Genomic DNA, 23,604 nt, shown 5'->3' with positions numbered 1-23,604 from the left:
AAATGCCGTTTTGAAATTGAGAAAGGAAATGGGGAATGTGTCAAAGCGACAACAACCCGACTTTAGAGCAGACAACAGCCGAAGGCCACCAATTGGTCTTCAATGCAGCGAGAAACTCCCGGAGACGTCCTTCAGCTGACCCCTGAAAAATATGTATACTTGTTCAGTGATAATGGACGTCATACTAAACTCTGAATTATACACAAGAAACTAAAATTAAAAATTATACAAGACTAACAAAGGCCAGAGGCTCCTGACTTGGGACAGGCACAAAATTGCATGTTTATGATATCTCAACCCTTCCCTATAGTTCTAGCCAATGTAGAAAAGTCAACGCATGACAATACGCACATTAAATTCAGTTCAAGAGAAATTGGAGTCCGATGTCAGAAGATGTAACAAAAGAAAATAAACAAAATGAAAATAATACATAAATACGAACAGACTACTAGCAGTTAACTGACATGCCAGCATCAACCTTCAATTAAACTGATTAAAAGATTATGTCTCCATCATATGAATATCAGGCACAATCCCTCCCGTTATGCCCACGTCACACTGTCCCGATTTTTACGCCGATGGCAACACGATTATGGAAATTTTCAAAATCGGGACTGATCGTATTCAGATCGGGCTATTCGTAGTGCCATCTGTACCATCGTAGAACCATCGGCCACTTTTTGTAGCCTTCGGGGACAACTTCGGGAAGGGTTCTAATTTTTTTAACATGTTAAAAAATCCCCGAAGGTGCGTCCGATGTTGAGGATTCGTATTGAGTTCGTATCACCATCCTCACCATCGTAATGTCACCGGGAATGCATCTTTGAACATCGTATTGCATTCGTGTTTCCATCGTTTCCATCGGGCAGTTTTGACATTACGATGTCTACCCGAAGGTCTTACGATGGCAACACGACTTCGTGAAGACCTCGTAATCCCGTCGTGTTGCCATCGAATAAAAGTACGAAGGCGACAAGATGGAACTACGACGGCAATAAATCCAGCTAAATGTAAGTTAATTTTCGCGCTAAAATACATTTAAAGTGCCATGCGCGATATGCACTGGTCATTGAATACGACAGTTAAGAAAGACGTTCACAAAACATGAAGCTCATATCATATGATTCTATGAGAACAAGAAAGGCGACAGCGTTGTTTCTATTAATTCAAATGGAACAAGAAGAGCAGCTATTTCAGGCTCATGACTTACTTTTACAAGTAAAATATTATTTTTTATCAATTTTTCATATCAAGTAACATAATGAAAATCATAAACGCGCCTCGTACACCAACACTGCAGGTACACGTATATAGGGAACCCAACTTTTTCTTCATTATTCTGATTTTTTATGTATCGTCTGAGCTGTTGCCACACGAATGTGTACTCCATAACCGTTTTGATTTCTATATGTCATATTTTGCCGCATTTGTTGCTTTCCCCACATCCTTCCTTTTGTCTATATTATTATGATATTCTCCTGGAAAGAGCTTTTTTTGAATAAAAGGGATCAACGAACCCATTACCTTACCTTTAAGATAGATCAGTAAACATGGGCATAATTATGGGTGATTATTTAGACTAGTGCACACATTTTACAGTTCAAACAAGGCAATGCCGATCGTGGCATCCCCTCGTATGTAACATATTGGTGACAAATATGGACACTATATTTGTATATGACACATGCAGAAAATGGTAAATTGAATATGCATATTTGATACATAAACTATTTTTTTAGAAATCAAACAAAACATTCAGTAACTGGAAATACCTTTAATATTGTCTTTAGAACCAGCAGGTAAAAAAATGAGCAACCAATTTCCTGTGTATTATGCTATTTCAAGGAGAAAAAACAAGTCCATCTGCATGACCTTGGCCTTTGGCCTTGAACGTAAAAAATGTCAGATCATTACACGGAGGAACAATATACCAAATGTGGTTAAAATCTTTTGAAGCATATTGGTTTTAGAGTGTCCACAAGGGTGATATTGTCTTGTATTACAACTTCCACTGTGACCTTGACCTTTGAACTTTAAAGTCAATAGCGCTTAAGATATTCTTAACGAGTAACACCATACCAAGTTTTGAGCATTTTGGTTCTAGAGTGTCCATAACAATTTTATCTACACGCAACTTACATAAATGTACAATATAATATATATTCAATATTGATCAAACAATTTAAAACGCGGGATGCCTTCGGCATATAATTTAAATGCATCCTAAGCTGTACACGACGTCTTTTAGGCATCGTATGGCCATCGCGCCATCATCGTAATCCATCGTGTAGCCTTCGTAATCCATCGTGTAGCCTTCGTGATCCATCGTGTAGGCTTCGTCTGAGATATGAAGCTTAAATACCCGTCTTCGGTTAACCTTTTGTATGTCCATCTTTTGCTATCGTATATAATTTCGGCACCATCGTATAGACTTCGTTATTAATCGTACTTGCTTCGGTCACTTTTTGGTATTTTAACGAGATCGGGACCAACTTCGTACGAACTTACAATTTTCGCATTCGGGTGTCTATCGTATATAAAAATCGGGACAGTGTGACGCGGGCATTAGGGTTTTAGTATCATACTATCATTATATATATGAGCAGAATATAACCCTTGTCATGCCAACAACTGTTTTTTTTTTTAAATGTGTTCAGTTCCCATGCAAAGACCCTATAAGTGAATCAATATTAAAGTCGTTGACTGTATTTGTGGGTGATGTTGAGACCATCGCAAACCGAATAAAAAGGTCATTATTTTAAGATAATGTTTGTACCAAGCCATGAATAATACAGTTGTATCCATTCGTTTAATGTGTTCAAACTATAAATTTTGCCATTCGACTACGGAATTCCATTTTGAATTTCTTCGGAGTTCGGTATCTTTGGTTATTTTTGTTATTTTACTTTTTATATCAAAATGCAATTCAAGCAAAATTTAAAAAGGTTGATAGTTTTGATCTTTTTTTTGGGGGGGGGGGGGGGATTACTTATATTCTTTAATAGCAAATCATCAGACGATTTTAACAATTTCCTTTGGATCGATTCTTTTCAAGACATATGTTTGTTTATGTTATCTAGACAATCTGATTAAGATGTTTTTCTACAAACTATTCTTTAATCACAATACAATGTACAATTTTAAATGATTCTAATATCTCTGAACCGAACTTTAATTTGTATAAGATAAGCCGCACAACAAAAACCTTGTTCGTCTTGGAGGATTCATACAAAATAACACTTCATACTAATTTATTGTTTGTTTTTGTTTAGTTTGCTATTCAGATAGTGTTTTGAGGAACAAACAAATAACATAGATCTCTGCAAATGAACTGTAAAGCTAATATTAATCCTTATCATTATTTCAGCTAATGTAAAATATATTCCAATTAGCAGTCAATAAATGTATCATTCTATAAGTATTGAAAACAAGATAATTAAAAACTGAGATAAGACATAAAACTTGTAATACAAGCTGTTATTTTTTAATTTCAATCCTTTGAAAATCCATTAGAGAACAAATTGATTGCTAATTTAATAGCTCATTGTTTACATGGCACGTAAAAGGTTTGCATCACTCCTTTTGTAAAGGTGACTAGATGCATTTCATCATTAATAAACACTGCAAAATTCTTGTGATTTATCAAGAAATTATAGTTGTTTTCAATTTTGTATTGTGACTTAAACGAGTTCCTTCGACGAATTTGCGAAAGGTTAGATTTTGACAGTTCTTTTTCCTTTACCGTTCCCAATATATTTTGTTTTAAAAGGTTTTATTTCGAACCTTCACATATTGTTGATAAATCAAGCGATTTCTTAGCATTACAAAAGAGACATTCAAGAATTCTTTATTCTAATGTGATTTTTCACTATGGTTTTCGCTGGTGGAACATGAATTGCTATCTTTCTTGCGAACCTAAGTTTATCTTTAGTTTTTGGTTTGTGTTGTTTAGCAAATAGTTTACTAGTACGTAATCAGAATCGCTTTTCTGGATACCTTAATGTATGTAGCTTTGTGGTTTCTTCTAATGTGATGTTGCCTGTTCTTACTCAATATTTCTTTTCCCTTTACTTGTAAACGAAGGTAAACTGCCTTAGTATATAATATTGTTGGTTATGATATCTTGCGCAACGTTATATCTAGTTAGAAGATGTAACTTTAAATCAAAACATGGTAACTTGATTCGAGTAAGACATGAAAAATGTTATACCATTAGTAGAAATAATAACTAAATTGGTTAAGAAATCATTCGTCTACAAGTCGTCTGTCTGCATGAGACTGTCGTTAAAATTTGCCCCCATTATTTGTTCTCACATAAGCAACACGACGGGTGCCACATGTGGAGCAGGATCTGCTTACCCTTCCGGAGCACCTGAGATCACCCCTAGTTTTTTGTGGGGTTCGTGTTGTTTATTCTTTAGTTTTCTATGTTGTGTCATGTGTACAATTGATTGTCTGTTTGTCTTTTTCATTTTTAGCCATAGCGTTGTCAGTTTATTTTAAATTTATGAGTTTGACTGTCCCTTTGGTATCTTTCTTCCCTCTTTTTCATCGTCTGCAGTATTTGGCTAGAATATGGTATACAGTTGTGAAATCAGCATTTACACAAATTTTACGGACGCCATCACGAGTTGCTTGACCGTTACGGAATATCCGTTTCACAGATGGTATCGGATATTTTCAATATGTCGTAACTACACCCGTTCCCTTTCCAAGAATGTGACATACCGAATAGGACTACTTACCGGGTTTGTAATAAAATGAGCAATACGACTGGTGCTACATAGGGAGCAGGATCTGATTATCCTTCCGGGTTTTGGTTTTCTATGTTGTGTCTTGTGTACTATAATTTTTTGTCGGTCATCTGAGATCACCCTCAGGTTTTGGTGGGGTTCGTATTGCTTAGTCTTTAGTTTTCTATGTTGTGTCTTGTGTATTATAATTGTTTGTCTTTTTCGCCATGGTGTTGTCAGATTATATTCGATCTATGAGTTTGAATGTCCCTCTGGTATCTTTCATCCCTCTTTTAGCAATGTCATTAAAATGAGTTTCAACACCGAATGCAGTTATACTTGCTGATAACAGTAATACAAAACTATTAATGACAAAATACAAATCTCATATGAGTAATTGACCTACATTGTACTGAAAATGTAATTCAACTTAAGTTTCTTGAAATTAACTTATTCAGCTGTATACCCGCCATTTAAGTCGACATTACAATCGATATTTACGTGTGATTGTATTATGATTCCATGACCGATCTGACAAAAATGTCACTGTTTAAGCAGACCGCAAGCTATAATTTAAACATGCAAACCCTAAGGCTCTATGAAGTTTACTCTAAATGAGGTAAAATAAATGTCATTCTGTTACAATTTTAAGGCTCAAAGTATGCAAAACGTAGAATCACAAAAACACTAAACGCAAATGAAAATAAGTTAATTTACTGTTTGAACTAATTCCATCACTTTTGTTGCATAAATAACATCAACGATACTATCTTTCAATATTTATGGGGAATCCAAATTTCATTCTTTTCCCAAATAAGATAAAGATAATATACAACTTTATTTTCTTGGCTCAAATGATTGTTCCATTTTTCCTGAAAAAAGTGCCCAAAAGGAATTTTAATGGAATACCTTTTTTAAGTATTTTTAAGAAGCTCGTTCACGAAACCGGTCAAAATACCATATATTTTTTACAAGATTTCTTTTTTTCATTTATGCTAAAGTCAAATGAGCGATATGCTTTCTCTGTGATTATCTTTTTTAAACTTTTACATTTGCAATTATCTGGAAAATACAATGTCTGTACATGTTTAACATTAATAGCGATACAACGCTTGTAGGACAAAAAATTCAAACAGTGGCCTATTTATCTAACAAATAGCTAGAAGTAATTTTTGTACTAACACAATTAAGTTCCTAAATTCTTTTTTGTCACATTGTAGATGATCGGTAATTGTTACCATCAGCAGAAGCATTATACAGTCCAATTTATAGAACGTGTCAATAATGAAGCCTTAAGAAGTATTTGATTAAATTCCTTGTAATTTCTTGTAGTCAAATTAGGACATAATCATGATAATGTATCAACAAGTACAAACCATTACGTTGAAAATAGGCAATACAAAATGGATTAGGTAAACTGAGAACCACATTTAATAAAATGTTATACAGCGAGACGATCTGCAATAGACGGGAAACTGGTATGCTCTACTACAAAGATAAACATTTCTAGCAATAAAACAAATTAAACAGTTTATTGGAATTTAAGTTCGAAAAACTGAACACTGTTTTTGGTACACTTTTGTTTAGCCTTCATTTGAATACATCTATATTTAATTTTTTTTCTAATATTGTTAGTTTTATTTCACTTTTAGATTGTGTTTATCTAAAGTAATTATCACTTTTGGTCTTTTTGAAGTAGAGGAAATAAATTCGTTTATTGGAATTTAAATTACACTAGCAATGCAATACGTATTGATATAAGTACATCATTATTCAAGCGTGGTAAGTAACAAGCCAGAGCAGTCAGACTAAGTCGCTATATTGTTGATTAAATCGTAAGATAAACTTATTCATTCATAGTCTGGACATTTTACACACAATATATTAGTTTTAAAGTACATTTTTAAAACTACTCCAAGGGGACAAAGATTAAAATTGAGAATGGAAATCGGAAATGTGTCAAAGAGACAACAACCCGACCACAGAACAGACAACAGCAGAAGGTCACCAATAGGTCTTCAATGCAAATTCCCGCACCCAGAGGCGTCCCTCAGCTGGCCCCTAAACAAATATTTATACTAGTTCAGTGATAATGAACGACATACTAAACTCCAAATTAAAGATAATTGTCTATTTGTTGCTTTATATACCGACAAATGTAAGCTCGTAATTGCTTAAACAAGCAAACATTAGGGAAAGGGTTGTGTCATTATTAATATAAACGCGTTGCACCGCGGGAATGTCTTTTTTGGTAACAATGAAACGTGAATTACACATGTATATACAATACAGACAAGTAGAAGGTTAGCACGGGCAAACAAAAATTCCCGAAACGCATATTGGTGGATGGTTTCAGACATACTTAAAAATATTACGGGAAAATACAGAAAAATAAGTAACAGTAATTTAAGAAACACAATTGTTATAAATACTATCTAAAGACCCCTTATAAACAGGAAACCCCACTAATAAACACTGGAAAAAATGAAAACTATTCTGTTTCAGAGAAGTTTATCTAGAAAACAACTTTCTGATTAAATTTCAATCTTCAACTGCTAAGTGTTAAAATGCTTACTCGAAAAACATTTAAATACAGAAACCCCTTGAGAAATATGCTTGCTTCCTGTAACCCCGGATAACCCATTCTTTATGTCCAAGAATTATAAAGGACCACAGTTGAAAGGTTATATCTTGAAACAAACATTTTAGACAACCATGTAATTTGAAATGCATATAAACCTGTTTTTATTTTGAAGATGTAAACTATTGACAAAATGACTTGAACACAAACCCTTTCCTATTACTAGTATCTACCACTTTATATGCATCAAAATTATTTGTAGCTACTGATACCATGACCTGTGATGACTATCATTGCAGTCAAAGTGAATTAAGGAGTTACTGTATTCGGAAGCCACAATATATAGTTATTTTAATTTTTAATTTATTTTATTGTTATTTTAATTTTCTAGCAGTTGGTCGATACCTCTAAGTTGGGTTCTATTCTTGTTAGGTCCCCCTTTGCTCACATAGCTCTTCAAATAATCACGTTTTAAAAGCACAAAATTCATAAGACGTTATTTTGATTTTGGCACATAAACAATCAAAAGAGTCTCAACCTGTCCTGTATCTTTCAGCAGCATAAATTCCATTTTTAAACCAAGACCAAAACCTGAAGTAAATAGTATATTTTTCTAGTGTCGTCAGTCCAATAGTCAGTACATTGATAAGGTCACAATTAGAAATCACCTGTTTTCGAAATGTTTAATTTTTCAAATAAGTAAGGATTTTCTACCTCCGGAATATATGATCTAAGCTGTACTTGAAGAAACCTTTTGATAGCCCAAACGCGTGTCTGGCATATACAATTTTAATCCTGGTATTTATTGCTACATTTTTTATGAATTTGTTATATAAAATTTGAAGTCATTCTGTAAAAAACTTGTAAAAAGAGTTTCCATAACAAAATCGTCGACGACAATATTTTGTCCGTTATCAACTTAAGGACATTAGTTAAATACAGTCTAGATGGTAATATAAGACAATAAACTGGAAAAATAATACGACAGCTCCAATTTGCTATACAAGCGTACACACTGCTAAACTGGCTATTGCACAATTTAGTTAAATGAATCAATTGTATGAAATCGGTTGTCATAGAAATAGCGTCTTATAAACTACAATAGGAGTGTTTGGAAAGTCTACAATCAAATAATTTTGTCCTAACCATCTGTTATTAACGATAAATAACATAGTGCTCTACAGTACTAAATCACTTAAAGATAATTTTGTTTGTATATCTTTTAGTGCATTTATTTGTATGATGCAATTTTTAATATACTATTTCAGCCAAGTTTAGAAAGGAATTTAGAGTAGCACTTAGTTGTTGCAGGAAGGGACGAAGACTGGTGTTTAGACCTCCACAATACACTACATCGTCTACACGAAATCGAGGCTCCATTCCAAGAGGATCTATACCTAGATCAGAGAGATTTACAATGAACACATATACAAATAAACATGGTTGGTTTGTTGCTTCTGGGATTTTAAAGAAGGCAGTGATGCAACAGGATAAATATGATTAATTTATGCTTTAATATCTGAACTAGTCTATTGATTTTTCAATATATTAAGCACATATGTTAATACTTAAATTGTGAGAGAATTGACACAAGTTACTAAATTAACTACATAAATTACAACGCTTACATTTGACCAAACAAGAAGATCAAGAAGTCAAATTAAATGTGGCACGATATTGTTAAGAAATGAATGAAAGTTACATCTGTAGAGTGATAATGAACTACGGTAACTCTGTAATGGTATGTGGCAGTATTATCTTTCGAATGCTCAAAATCAGTTTTGGAGAGAAGTATAATGGGGAAAAAAAACTCGATATATTTACTTGATATTGTGATATTAAGTGAAAAACAAGTAAAGGATGCTTATCAAACTGAAGGAAAGCTGTAGATGAAAAGAAACCAGATGACATTTAAAATAGACGATTTTGAAGAAATGACATATTCTTACTATAATAATCTAAAATGAATTTTATTTTATTTGTATTGAAACGCCCAACAAGCTCCGTTTCATTTCCCTCAAAGTTCTACTTCCAATATATATGCATAATTATCCTGTTTCATGGATTTAGGTTTAAAACAGTAGGACTGGTATAAATGTGGGTCCATAAATGTGTATACCATCGCTGGGCTTGATTTATGCAGTAAATTTACTAATTCATCAACAATAAAAATCTCACAAACAGGATTCGACATTTGTGGTTCTAAAATGTCGCATGTAAACTTGAATATTTTGGTAAATGGCTGTGAAATAAACACATTTCTTTATGGATAACACAAAAAGTAATCACAGAAATATAAAAAAAAAAAAAAAACGTACACATTTTGGATTCCAAAGCAATTATATAATAATTGATAAAGTTACATGCAACATTTTAGAAGCAACCTTTACAAACAATTGAGATTGGCAATTTTGTCACATGTCCTATTTTTAATGTTTCGATTGGTGTACATGTATGACATTTTGGAATATGAGAGGTTTTCTCCCGCCAAATCAGTTGTATGTCCCGATATCAATAAACTAGAAGCTGGTTTTGGACTTTGACCTATTTCCGAGCGTTTGTCTATTATCTTGAAAACTAGAATATTTAAATCTAAGCAATTTTAAGGTATGCAAGATATCATTAAATAAATAAACAAGTCTTAGGAACGTAATGTCATACTCTACAAGTAATTTTTGCGAGTTAATGACAGTTTTATCACACTTCCCCAGTTAACATTCAGATCTCGACCTACCCCTCAAGGAGTCATATAAATAAACTCATCATAGATACCAGGACTAAATTTAGTATATACGCCAGACGCGCGTCTCGTCTACAAAAGACTCATCAGTGACGCTCGAATCCAAAGTTAAAAAGGAGCATACATTGTATGTAGCATTCATCGTAGGCATACAGCAACTATTGGTAACAAGGTTCAACGATTGTAGTTTTTCAGAAGACATATACACGACAATATAATATTCACAAAGCGAAGCACATATCAGACAGGGTGATATGCTGGATTTACCACAAGTGACTGGATACAGAGTAATGCAAGTTTCTAGATTGAAGGACATAAGTTTATCAAACTAATTTTTATCTGTCGCTGTCTCAACCTATTTGGAAAATGTATATAAACTTCTTACTGACACGAAGTACACTTTTCTATAAATTTTAGAATAGTTTTGTTTTGTAAGAACAGTTTATCATTTGTTTAGTGCAGAAACAATCACTAAATGAAGAAATTACGTTAGATTTCGTACATAACAGTTTTATTTATATATTCATTTGAACGCTAAAATAAGGACTAATACAAATACAGCATTTGAGAAGGTGATTTCTTAGTTATGTTAGAACAGAATTATATGTTGTTTTTTTTTTTTTTTTGGGGGGGGGGGGGGGTTAAAATAATCAAAATAGAGTATTACTATTTCAAAACAATTGCTAACAGATGTAAAGAAACTGAACTTAAATCTTACATTAAAACTGACTTACAAGTAAAAAAAAAAAGAATTTCACCTTCCAAACTTTGATTATTTAAACAATAATAAACTGTACAATTTGAAAATTGTTAATATTGATCTATATGACATATTTTGAACAAAAAAGGCAGATCTTTGTTAAAATGCAAGTGAATTGTTAAAGTCAGCCCGAGCATGTGCACTGCTTGCACCGATATTTTCGGGCACAGCGACTTTATTTGAAATCCTCAACAATACAACATGCAATTACATCAGGAAAATTGTAAGGCTTGAGGAAGCTCAGTAGATGCAAGCAAATATTACCATTTCTTGTTTCATTTGAATTATTGAGGGTCAAACTAATTATCTGATTAAAAGTGATTCCGTTTCAAAATGTTTCGTTAAATATGTTGCTTCTGTACACCAGTAGTCTTTTTATATAAGGTTTACATAGAAAAGACAAATAATAATCATATATAAACACTCATAATAAAAAAATATATAGGTCTGACTTGTTTTAATCCCCTTTTTGAAATGCACGCTTAAATTCCAACCGGTTTCTCACTACTCTAGTCGATAGACGAATATTAAGTAACCATTGCCTTTTGAGAATAGGGTTAGTCGCACATAACATTCGCCTAACTAGGTGATGAAGGTGGTCTACCTGATCTTGAGAAGTCTTTCACGGAGTTGTGGGTTTTTTCACATGCCGGCTGACTACAGTACAGTGATAATCCATCTGACATCCAACATCATTAATGGACAACCCTGCTATCCTCCGGACGATAATTTTTAATCGTTGAGCCACCGATAATCGTCTGAGAAACATACTCATATTGAAAGACTTCTACTGAAATTTGAAAAGGGGAACATACCTAGTGTTGGTTATTGCATATACGGCATGGTTCGCATGCATGAAACCTCAATACTCATTTAATGGAACAATGGTCTTGTTAAAATCAATATTTGTATTCAAAATTAATTCATGTTAACATGCTATAATTCAATATACCAGGCGGCGCTTAACATTTGTTTTAGATTTCTATGTATAAAACGGAAAGTGGATTGTAAGTCAATGATGCATCAATCCAGTGACATACAAAAAGATAAACAAATAATATATTGTCTAAACAACAGACGCATGTCTTGACAATATGTCAAGCACTAATATCTCATCGAGTTTATGTCATTGTTAGGCTAATACCTGCTTCGAATTGTGGGTTTTGATGATTAACATTACCAATGGTTTTAGTACGAGTTTCTGTTAATGATGTATTGTTTCTTGAACTAAATAAATTAACCAAATAGAAAAAAAAAATAATTGAATTATGTAAGAGATTTATTCAAGGATATTAATTTCGCAGTCACTCCTTAAAAATCTAAAGGCAGATCAATAATGCGTGACATTTTTCATGGAGACGACAGCAGCTCTCTCCTCCTCTCTAGCACTATATTGATTAGTTTTTCATAGGGATGTCATGAAGTTGTTTAAGGTGAGTACTGGTGGTGACAAAGTTCATTGGAAATAGTGTTAACAAAACAAGAATTCTGCACTCTAAAATAACCATCCCTCAATTATATCGCACTGTTAATCCAATAGTATTGAGATAATTATGAGGCTCCGTCTGGAGTATGCGTATAGGTAGATAATCTAGAACATTTTGGTTTCCATATATATAATCATCTGAATTGTAATTATAAATAAAAAGATGTGGTATGAGTTCCAATGAAACAACACTCCATCCAAGTCACAATTTTAAAAAGTAAACAATTAAAGGTCAAAGTACGGTCTTCATCACTGATCCTTGGCTCACACCGAACAGCAAGCTGTAATAGACCACACAATGACTAATGTAGAACTATTCAATCATAAAACTCAACGGTCTCATCTATATAAGAAACAAGAAACACTTATAAACCACATCTACAAACGACTGTCTCATCTAAATAAGAAACACTTATGAACCACATCCACAAACGACTGTCTCATCTAAATAAGAAACACTTATGAACCACACCTACAAACGACTATCTCATCTAAATAAGAAACACTTATGAACCACACCTACAAACCACTGTCTCATCTAAATAAGAAACACTTATGAACCACATCTACAAACGACTGTCTCATCTAAATAAGAAACACTTATGAACCGCACCTACAAACGACTGTCTCACCTAAATAAGAAACACTTATGAACCACACCTACAAACGACTGCCTCATCTAAATAAGAAACACTTATGAATCACACCTACAGACGACTGTCTCATCTAAATAAGAAACACTTATGAACCACACCTACAAACGACTGTCTCATCTAAATAAGAAACACTTATGAATCACATCTACAAACGACTGTCTCATCTAAATAAGAAACACTTATGAACCACACCTACAAACGACTGTCTCATCTAAATAAGAAACACTTAAGAACCACACCTACAAACGACTGTCTCATCTAAATAAGAAACACTTATGAATCACACCTACAAACGACTACCACTGAACATCAAGATCGTGACTTATAACAGTTGCAAAAAAATGCAGCGCAAACGTCTAAATAGGCGCCAACTATCACCCTAACCTAAAACAACAGTGTTACATGTATGCCTACATCGTATTTTAATGCTTAAGATTTTAATTTTGGTGCTTATTAAATGACACATTTAATGTGATATTTGTAATATTGTGAGTGGTTTGTTTAATGTTTGCTCGATTTACAATAGTATCTTATCCCATTTTGCTGGTAATTTCTGAATGCCACTATACATTTAAGTTTCTCATTATCACAGCAATGTGGCTTTCGTCAATAAACAGAAGCCTGCTGAAGATGAAACAACTCATAATAAATACACGGCTGATAATGGTGCGCCAAAAATGTGTTTTGTCTACATTAGACTCATCAGTTGCGCTTGAATAAAAACATTTGTTATGCCAATAAATTTCAAGGAGTTGAACAGCAATATTTTGCTTTCAACGACTATAGTCGCCGTCAGCTGATTTTCGTAGCGGTTATGGTAAAAATAATCTAAACTATAATTAATCGCGTTCACTCGAGATATAGTTTTTCACATTCCATTCATAAATCGCAAAAAGAAAAACCACTACTTACCTCTGTTGACGGCGACTATAAAGCAGAATATGTCATCATTTTATAGACAGCAATATTACAGAATGAACACTAAAGATTGATGACAGAATATTTACGTGTATTGTTGAGGCTTAAACCACCTATAAAATTAGTCACCACGACCTCTTACTGTTTTCAGTTTTTGAATGCCATATTTTGTTATTATTAGTTACTTTGGCTAGCTGTCAGTAGCTGTGAGTACTCTTAATTCTGTACTAAGTGATTTTTGTTGATGGGATGTACAAGTACCCGGCCACGTCCACTCCGGTGTTTTTGTCTGATTTTCTAGTTTGTCCTAATGTTGAAAGCATGCAAACAAACACAAATGTGATACACCGTACAATTTTAATGAATTAACGAAAGACAACTTGTTATGATTATAGGTCTCTTCGTAACAAAATTAGTTTATGTCTGTACTAGATCAGGAATATGACCGTTGATTTCATTCGATTTATATTTTTGATCGTTTGATTTTGCTATTTGTTATCGGAGTTTCCGTTTCCATTGGTTCGGTATTTTTTACTTTACCTCTTAAATGCATTTGGCAGTTCTCAATATCTCAAACTGCGTTCATCCTTAAATGGACATCTATGAGAAAACCATGCAGATGGTGCTCCATGCAAAGTTGTTTGATTTTGATAAAACTTTGCTAACATGTTCAGATTGACCTTATATGAAAGTCATGCAAGTTTGAAGCCCTTACACTGCTGGTAACCATGGCAACGATAGGGATTTAGGGTATTTCCCAGTTTATTTATAGATGCATTTACTGAAATACATAGATGTCATTGATTTCTCAAATAGAAATAAATACTATAATACTTCTGAGTGTTTAAATACTTTAATAGCACAGACAGGATGTGTATGAAGTATAAATCACATAATTTTATTAAACATAATGATATATATAGAAAATAAGGGCGTGGCAAAACACATAAAGTGATAAAAAATATGGCCTTTTCATCAAATCACACTAAAATAGACACTACAGCCCAAAAGTCGCTTTAATTTACCCTAAATTTCAGACATACATTGCATTTTCTTTGGTTCAAAATATTTTGAAGGGATTTCGGTTGCAAATTAATTTTATAGATTTTATTGATCATTTAGATAGCCTCCCCCCTTTTTTTGGGTATTTTCGCAATAAATTGAGGAAAGTCTCATATTTCAATTAAACCAAGCATTCAAAAATAAATGCTTGAATTATACAGATTGTATTATGCAAAATAGGTAATTCAAATAGAAAATTCAAAGTGAAATGGATTTTTGTGTCACAAACAATAGTAAGCATCAGGCTTAAAAACGAGGGGAGCTGCCAAAGACAAATTTTTTTTGGTATTTTTTTTATTCCAAATTCCTTCAGTACACTTGTCCTTATTACTTTAAAGAGTAAAATCCTTTCATTTCTTCCTAGTAATCCTATTTTGGTTATTGCAGCTTGCTAATTACTAAAGTTTTATTCTGGTTACTCAAAAATGATATGAAATTTAATGTCAAGTTCATCATATTGAAAAATCTTAAGTATTGACATTCAGAATATGTGTTCTACAGGTAAACAAAGATAAGACAGTTGCAACCTTTTACTTGTATGCTGGTAACAATATAAGTCATTTTGATCGTGAGTACCTGAGACAGTGATGATAAAATCTGAATTTCTATTGTACAAAGGGAGATAATCCAATAAAAATGTCGTTTTTTAAAACCTTAAAATTGCATGTACATATTTATTTAAACTAACATACGCTTCATCAATTTAATAAAATACAAATATATCTCTATTAGGTTATCTGGTGAGAAAGTTAATATTGCAGTTGAGCATATACTATTCGTTTGCTTTTGTTGTAGTACTGTCTTAAATTCTCCTCGAAAAATGTCTAAATTCCTTTTAGCATTGATATATTTATAAATATTTCAATCTGTTTAAATGATCAGAAATGTTATTTTATTTATACCATTAGTATTATATTTAACAATCAATGTAGATGATACAATAACACAAAATGATGCTTAAATGCAAGAATAAGATTACTATAAACATACATAAAAGTTAATTCAAATTGACTTAGCAGCACAAGACAATTGTTGCATTAGGTATGGAATTTAGGGACGTATTGAATTATTTAAATACTATCTGATAAAGATTTACATACATGTAACTACATGAACTACGAAAGGTAATTTACTAACAATTCAATCAATAAAACTAGTTAATCAATCTAAGTAACAATTTCTGACAAATGAAAATATTATAATGTTTATCAAATGGCCAAGTACAACCGTAATCTTCTTGATTGTCTTCAATATTGATGACCTTTTAATGCAGAAGTAATTTTTAGACTTCTTCTTTGCTGATGAGAAAGCCATTCTAATGGTGAGACAGTGAGAACACTCTTAGTCCTTGCAAATGTCTCTCTCTTCTCATTTGTGTTGCAACTGTGTGTTGACTTGGTTGTTGGTAAGACTTAGGCGAGATTCACATTGCTGTTTATTTCTTTTTTCAAAGCATATCCATGAGTTCCATTTCAATTTATTTTTATTTGAGCTTGCAATTTTACAACACCAACAAGAAAAATCAAAGACAGATCAGAGCCTTATTCAAGTGTCTGTAATACTATCCAAGTTTTTCTTCATCATAAACATGTTTATCAACAAAAATGTGTCCCAGCAATCAGTCTTGTTTCATGAACTCCAGTTATTTTTGGATCACCAAATATCTGTAAAAATTAATAAGAAAACAATTGTTATCCATTAAATGATTGAAATTTCCTAAAAAATAAATTAATTATTAACTTGGTCTTAGTGTAAATGTGTTTCGATTATCACAACTCTGACATTCCAGTACATAGAATAAGAAATAAAGTAAACTAGCTAAAAAGCTGCAGCAAACTTAATTTTAATGAAGTTAAATTTGCAGATTTCATCTTGTATTTAATTAATGACATTATGACAACACAAAAATAGGGAGATGAGTATTGATTACAAATGAGACATATATCCACAAAAGATCAAATGAAATGAATGTAAGTCCCCTGTACAACCTTCAACAATGAGATTTAAACAGCTCAAGTACATTCTATTACAACGCAGAGATTGCACCTTAATGAGGTTGGTGGTGTTTGTATACCAAATATAGTTGACTAATGCATAAAGTATTAGCCAAAATAGACCATAACTCAAAAACTTAACTTTGACCACTGAATCATAAAAATGAGGTCAAGGTCAGATGACACCTGTCAGCTAGACATGTACACCTTACAATCATTCCATACAACAAATATAGTAGACCTATTGCATATAGTATAAGAAAAACAGACCAAAACACAAAAACTTAACTATAACCACTGAACCATGAAAATGAGATCAAGGTCAGATGACACCTGCCAGTTGGACATATACACCTTACAGTCCTTCCATACACCGAATATACTAGCCCTATTGCTTATAGTATCTCAGATATGAACTTGACCACCAAAACTTAACCTTGTTCACTGACCATGAAATGAGGTTTGAGGTCAAGTGAAAACTGTATGATGGGCATGAGTACCTTGCAAGGTACGCACATACCAAATATAGTTATCCAATTACTTATGATAAGAGAGAATTAAACATTACAAAAATTCTTAACTTTTTTTTCAAGTGGTCTCTGAACCATGAAAATGAGGTCAAGGACATTGGACATGTGACCGATGGAAAGTTCGTAACATGAGGCATTTATATACAAAGTATGAAGCATCCAGGTCTTCTACCTTCTAAAATATAAAGCTTTTAAGAAGTTAGCTAACGCCGACGCCGGATCACTATCCCTACAAAATGTATGTCAAGCTTTCTGCAACAAAAGGTGCAGGCTTGACAAAAAAAAACTAAGTTTAGTTCTAAATCCCTTATACCTTGATGTGGTTCAATTTAAAGCTTTTAAGACATGCCCGAAATTAGAAAAATATGACTACAATGCACTGTTTAATTTTGCATAATATCAAAGAACACTAATTATTCCATTGTTTTATCAAATCAAGTTTAACTTTATTTAGATTTAAACATATTTTATTTGCTCAAAGCAAAAAAGCATCAGACACAAGTAAAACATACTTAAAGTTTAACTTTGGACTCTTTTGACCCTATAGCTGATATGAATCATTTAAAAACAAGCCAAAACATTTGAAATTTGTAAAAAAACAATAAGCATTGAAAACAAATATATAATTAATTTTACAGCTAAATTCCAAAGGCATGTAAATCTAAGACTTTGGTTAGCTTGCATGGTTTGTTTGTATATTGTACAATTACAATTGGCATAACGTCTAATCAAATTTAAAAGTACTCTACAAGAAGATATCAACATTAATTACAAAGCTTGAATTAATATATATACAACGGAGCAAGCAAACCTTCCAAAGTTTTACTCTACATGCAGTAGGAAAATAGCTGTAATAATGCTTAAATTGCTTTTTCAAAAATGAAAAATACAAATGTAGTCTTCAGGTTTACAATATACAAATGTATGCATGTATACTATAAATGAGGATCTGTCAAGCTGACAAGAACATATATATTTTTTTCTAGGTTTAATTCTAATAAAGAAAACAATTTCAATATGATGAGTAATGAAAATTTTGTTGTGTAAATTGTACTGATATGGCCCTTACATGCCTTAATTGATCATAAAATAAGAATTTGAGTGTTCTGTGTGTTATTTTTACTTTTTGTTTACCAGATTCAACTTTTAAAATTGAAGGGTTAATCTAATTTCTGAACATTTATCATGTTTTTACAATAATAAAGGTAACTGGTCAATTTCCAATTTCTATATATGATTATATTTCACAAATAATGCCACAACACAGGTCATATTTGCTGTCTATTTAGTAGTCTCTTGTTATGACTTGTTTGATTCATTTTTTTATCAATTATATCATATATTTACCTATATATACGATCTATCATACATGTATCTGCTTTCATTTTTATACTTTTTTTGTGATTTTCCATCTTCAACATTAACCTGTTGATAAGAAATAAAATATTGTATATTTGTGCATTTGCATGATCAGTACAGTGAGTTACATCTACATGTATATGTACATTGTAAATTGAGTTGGCTTTATAAAATAATGCATTGGATCATTGAAAAAAAAAGTTTTGTAGATATGATAATTAATCTGTGTAAATGTCATAAATGCTACGATATCAATCACACCATCAAGTAATTCATTTCTTCAGTATTGTCAATTTGAATTTGTTTTATCTGAGTAATCTGTATTGTTATGATCTCATGTTGCCCCTTCTGTGCCCTTTAATTTGGATTAGTTTGTAAGCATATTCTATTCTGATTCTATTTTATTTACTGATAGAGGTAAATACATGTACAAGTTCTTTTCCCATGTTTATAACTGTGATACATGACCTTCACTTCGGAAATATAAAGAAAAAGATTCACAGTAACAAATATTTAGAGAGAAAAAAAACAAGCTCATAGTCTGTAAAACATGTTTTTGAGTTTGAGAACCATATACAATGTATTGAATCAATCTAGTTGCATTGTACAATGTAGTATTGGTAAAGGAATGAATAATGACAGGAAATTCACAACTCTTCAGGAGCTATATTGTGACTTGAACAGTGTTTTATCAAAACCTTACAAAAATCTTTAGGTAAAGGATAAAAATAATTGGTAGGTAAGGGTAGTGCAGTTAACACACATACTTTTTAGTTGGTCTAAATGTACAGTAGTTTTCGTTATGTTTATGTACATTAATTTGTACGTGTTTCTTGTTATTCATTTTTAGACCATTGGTTTTCCTGTTCAAAGGGTTTTACACTAGTAATTTTGGGGTCCTTTATCATTTTTATAGCTTGTTGTTCCGTGTGAGGCAAGGCTCTGTATTGAAGGCCGTACATTGACCTATAATGGTTTACTTTTATAAATTGTTATTTGGATGAATACATGTAGGCACTCATACATGTACCACATCTTCCTATATCATCTACTGAATGTTTACTATTTCAATGGGTTATATTTAAAAACAGGGATTTGAAGCAACCATTAATTTTGAATTAGGAGGAAAAAACCTGAGTCAACGGACTCTTATTGACAATTTGGAAAACAAACTCAGGGCGAACTTTGTAATCGAATATATCTTTTATCATGATTATTATTAATTTCAGAAGAATTCTAAATCATTATAAATGTATGTCAATGAAAATTAAATCAGTGTTTGCTTCCAGAAAATTATGTAAATACCCCCCCCCCCCCCCTTGGCCACATGGTTTACTATGTTTTTGTTACACTCTTTCAATGAAAATAAGTTTTTGGCTACACCATATTCATCAAAAATACCATTATTTTCTATCCTTTTGCACATTTGTTGATAAACTGGACCCCTGTTGTGTTCACTTATCGCTACACGGTGCGAAGCTATAGATAGAATGGCGGACCAGTTTAATTTGTTGATTTCCCTCCTTCTGTTATTGACAGTAAATCTACCTTTTATTGTGAAGAGTTTTACAAAGGGAGATAATTTTAGGTATATTTTTCAGTTTTTCATCATTTATTTAAATAAGCTTATATCAATTTGCAACGAAAATCCCGTTAAGGAATAGTAGTTTGTAGTGAACCATAACGTTTAACAAAATATTGTTTCAATTTGAGTGACTTTTGAGGTTTTATGGACATTTTCAGTACAGGCTGGATTCAAATTCTAGAAAAACACATTTATGTCAATAAAAATAAAAACAAAAATGAAGGTTGAAATAAGATCAAAATTACAGTTTATTTTAGTAGAAAGTCTGAATTTTAAGGTAAAACTGTTTTTTTTGTCATATAATACTTTGAACTATTCAATAAAAAAAAACCAAAAATGTCCATTTTCAACAACATTTTTCAGCAAATTTGGTACTTTAATAGAATTGCCCTGTATTCACATATTTTGAGATAAATTGTCAATTTTTATACATAGAACTATTAGATGTACTTAATACTTTACTAGGAACCCAAAATCAGCTGAAAACTCCACAACCCCTTTCATAATTTTTTTTGGATTTTGCATGGTTTTCTCGTAGACATCCATTTAAAGAACACGTGTGTCTTTAATAAATGACGTCCACCAATTTCGTGAATTTATTATTGGGTTCCGTTAATACAGCTCCTTTACCAATATCAATACCGTTACGGATGTAATGTACATTAAAGGACTATTTCAGATGAACTAAACGTTAAACCAGATGATTCTGGCAGTTAATGGACAATAAATAGACATGATATAGCTATTTTCCCAATACCAACTTAACTAACAGTTTTTATATACGACAAAGCTTGATTTGTCTCCAATGTAGATAATATTGATAAAGGAAAATCATACATTCTTGCAAACTACAAAGTTATCCTTCAAATTTATGTCTTCCCTAGATTGTGTTCATTATAAGTTACGCTGAAGGGGTCGTTGTCGGCCTTGGGTACTCCATCAACGTACCCAGGGTACTTTTATAATAATATTTCGGGCCCTGGGTACCATGTTATAATGATTATGATGGTACCCTGGGTATCATATAAAATTATAAACGTACCCTGATGTATATATTCAGTCGAGACTTTGCGAGATTAAATTTATAAAATAATTGTATTATAAGCAAGATGGCGATGATTGAAAAGATTATGTTTTCTTTATTTCAACAAATATATATTATGCTGGGTTAACATACGTTATGTCATGCTGTTTATTCAACAATATTCTTCTGATGAAGAAAATCTTCTATACTATTAAACGAGAAGACCTCATTTTGTGTGTCGCTTCTCTTCCTTCCACAATAAATCAATCATCATGCCTCTGTGTCCTATAAGTAACATGCATAGTCGCATTTCTCATCCATTCTTATGATTATTCAGATTGAGTTGTTTTGGGAGAAAAACGACAAAAAAAAAAGGAGTCCGGATATGGTTCCGTCATCAGACTGAGTTTTAGTCATAGATAAGACTTCCGGTTTGAAACATGCACAAATACAACCAATCGTATGATAGATAAAAAAAAATGAAAAATAGATAAGCCAATCAGGTCGTTCTCCATATCATGGTGTTTAGATCACAAGAACCACAACTATTATACCTCTTTAGAGAGGACAATTTTATGTTTCGCGTTTATCTACATGTAAACTACGATTATACTACTTTAGTATATAGGGAGAACGGTACTATTTATTCTGCCATAGGCGACAATACTAACATTTTCTAACTTTACAACTTTTTATAATAAAAACCTGGATAAAACAGTTATGTGTAGTATAGTACTTTATTACTCTATTTTAAAAATTGAAGCCAAATAGTATCATGACCAATTTCCAACGGAGCTTGTTTATGTTATCCATGCCCACCATCATTTTTCAGCAAATTTATAAAATTTTGAAAGCCTTTTCGAATAATTCTCTAGAAAATATTTCAATAGGTTTTAAACTTTATATTGTAAATATAAACACTGCAGTTATTCATAGATAAATAAAAAAATATATTGTACCCTTACATCCAATCACGGCGCTCCTAAGTTGACTTCCTTCACCTGTCTTGGGTACACAAAAGGCCAACCTAATGCTGGGAAAATTAAATACTACCGTTTTCCCTATAGAGACTCTCTGTATTCTGTCTACTGTTTTTTTTTAAATGTTTACTATTTGAGGGGCCATACCAGTTGCATTTATATTAAAATAAGTAAAACATGTGACACTAGTACAACCAATCGTAGAACGTTCTCCATATCATGGTGTTTAGATCGCAAAAATCACAACTATTATACCTCCTTAAAGAGGACAAATATTTTTCGAGTTCATCTACATGTAAACTACGATTATACTACTTTAATATATAGAGACTCTCTGTATTCTGTCAGGGAATTTCTATGTTAGTATAGAAAGTCCCTGATTCTGTTTACTGTTTTCTTTGAAATGTTTACTATTTAAGGGGTCGTATATACCACTTGCATATATATTAAAATAAGTAAAACATGCTGAACTTCATCTAAAACAACCTCGACCAAAAACTTTTACCTAAAGTGGGACAGACGGACGACCGAACAAACGAACGCACGGATGCACAGACTACAAAACATAATGCCCATAATTGGGGCATAAACATTTATTGTTAAAAGGGAAAAATAGTGATTTGGCAAAAATGAAAGTAAGGTAGAGATTAGAGGGAGGCAAGACCTTTTTCGGGGCGTCGGGATCGGGTTTTTTTTAAGCTCGGGATTTGGGGTTTGATTCTTACGGGATCCGGAAATATATTTCTCGATTTCGGGATATGAATTTCTTTAAATTCTGCATCTCGGGATTCCATGGTTTTAAGCCCGGGATTTCGGGATCAGGACCCCTCCGATCGACAACCCCTCAAATTAGCCTTAGTCGGTATTAGTCATTTATACATGATTCAAATTCTACCTTTGGTATGTTAATAAGGCTCTCAAAAAAGCACTGATGGATTGTCATAGAAGCATATGTTTTAGACTAATAATGGTGTATATAGCAGTTACATTTGTTTCATGTTTGAAACGCCCGGTGCAAATTTTTAATTTGATTTGACTTTTACCAAAAGAAGCATTGTAGCAAAGGATAAAAATAATTGTGGTCGTAGGCCACAGACACGAATATAATTGAATTAAACAGAAAAGAAACAAATATCGAACTTATTATCGAAAAAGGGAGATCCTTTTATGTAATTCTCCATACATAATATCTTTTA

The 23,604-nt window shown here is 32.4% G+C and overlaps 1 protein-coding gene across 1 annotated transcript in view; it reads left to right on the top strand.

Moving 5' to 3' along the window:
* Positions 1-10,364, top strand: part of LOC143052305 (orexin receptor type 2-like) — a 65,021-nt gene extending 54,657 nt beyond the window's left edge. Inside the window, exon 5 of the mRNA XM_076225323.1 lies at positions 8,583-10,364. Coding sequence (XP_076081438.1) covers positions 8,583-8,818 — 236 coding nt within the window. The 3' untranslated portion in view covers positions 8,819-10,364. The remainder of the gene's footprint in view (positions 1-8,582) is intronic.
* The last annotated feature ends 13,240 nt before the right edge of the window (positions 10,365-23,604 follow it).

This window comes from Mytilus galloprovincialis, chromosome 1 (assembly GCF_965363235.1).
Source record: "Mytilus galloprovincialis chromosome 1, xbMytGall1.hap1.1, whole genome shotgun sequence".
NCBI classification, from domain to species: domain Eukaryota; kingdom Metazoa; phylum Mollusca; class Bivalvia; order Mytilida; family Mytilidae; genus Mytilus; species Mytilus galloprovincialis.
Note: the sequence above shows the minus strand (reverse complement) of the source record. Positions and strands in the feature narration are given on the sequence as shown.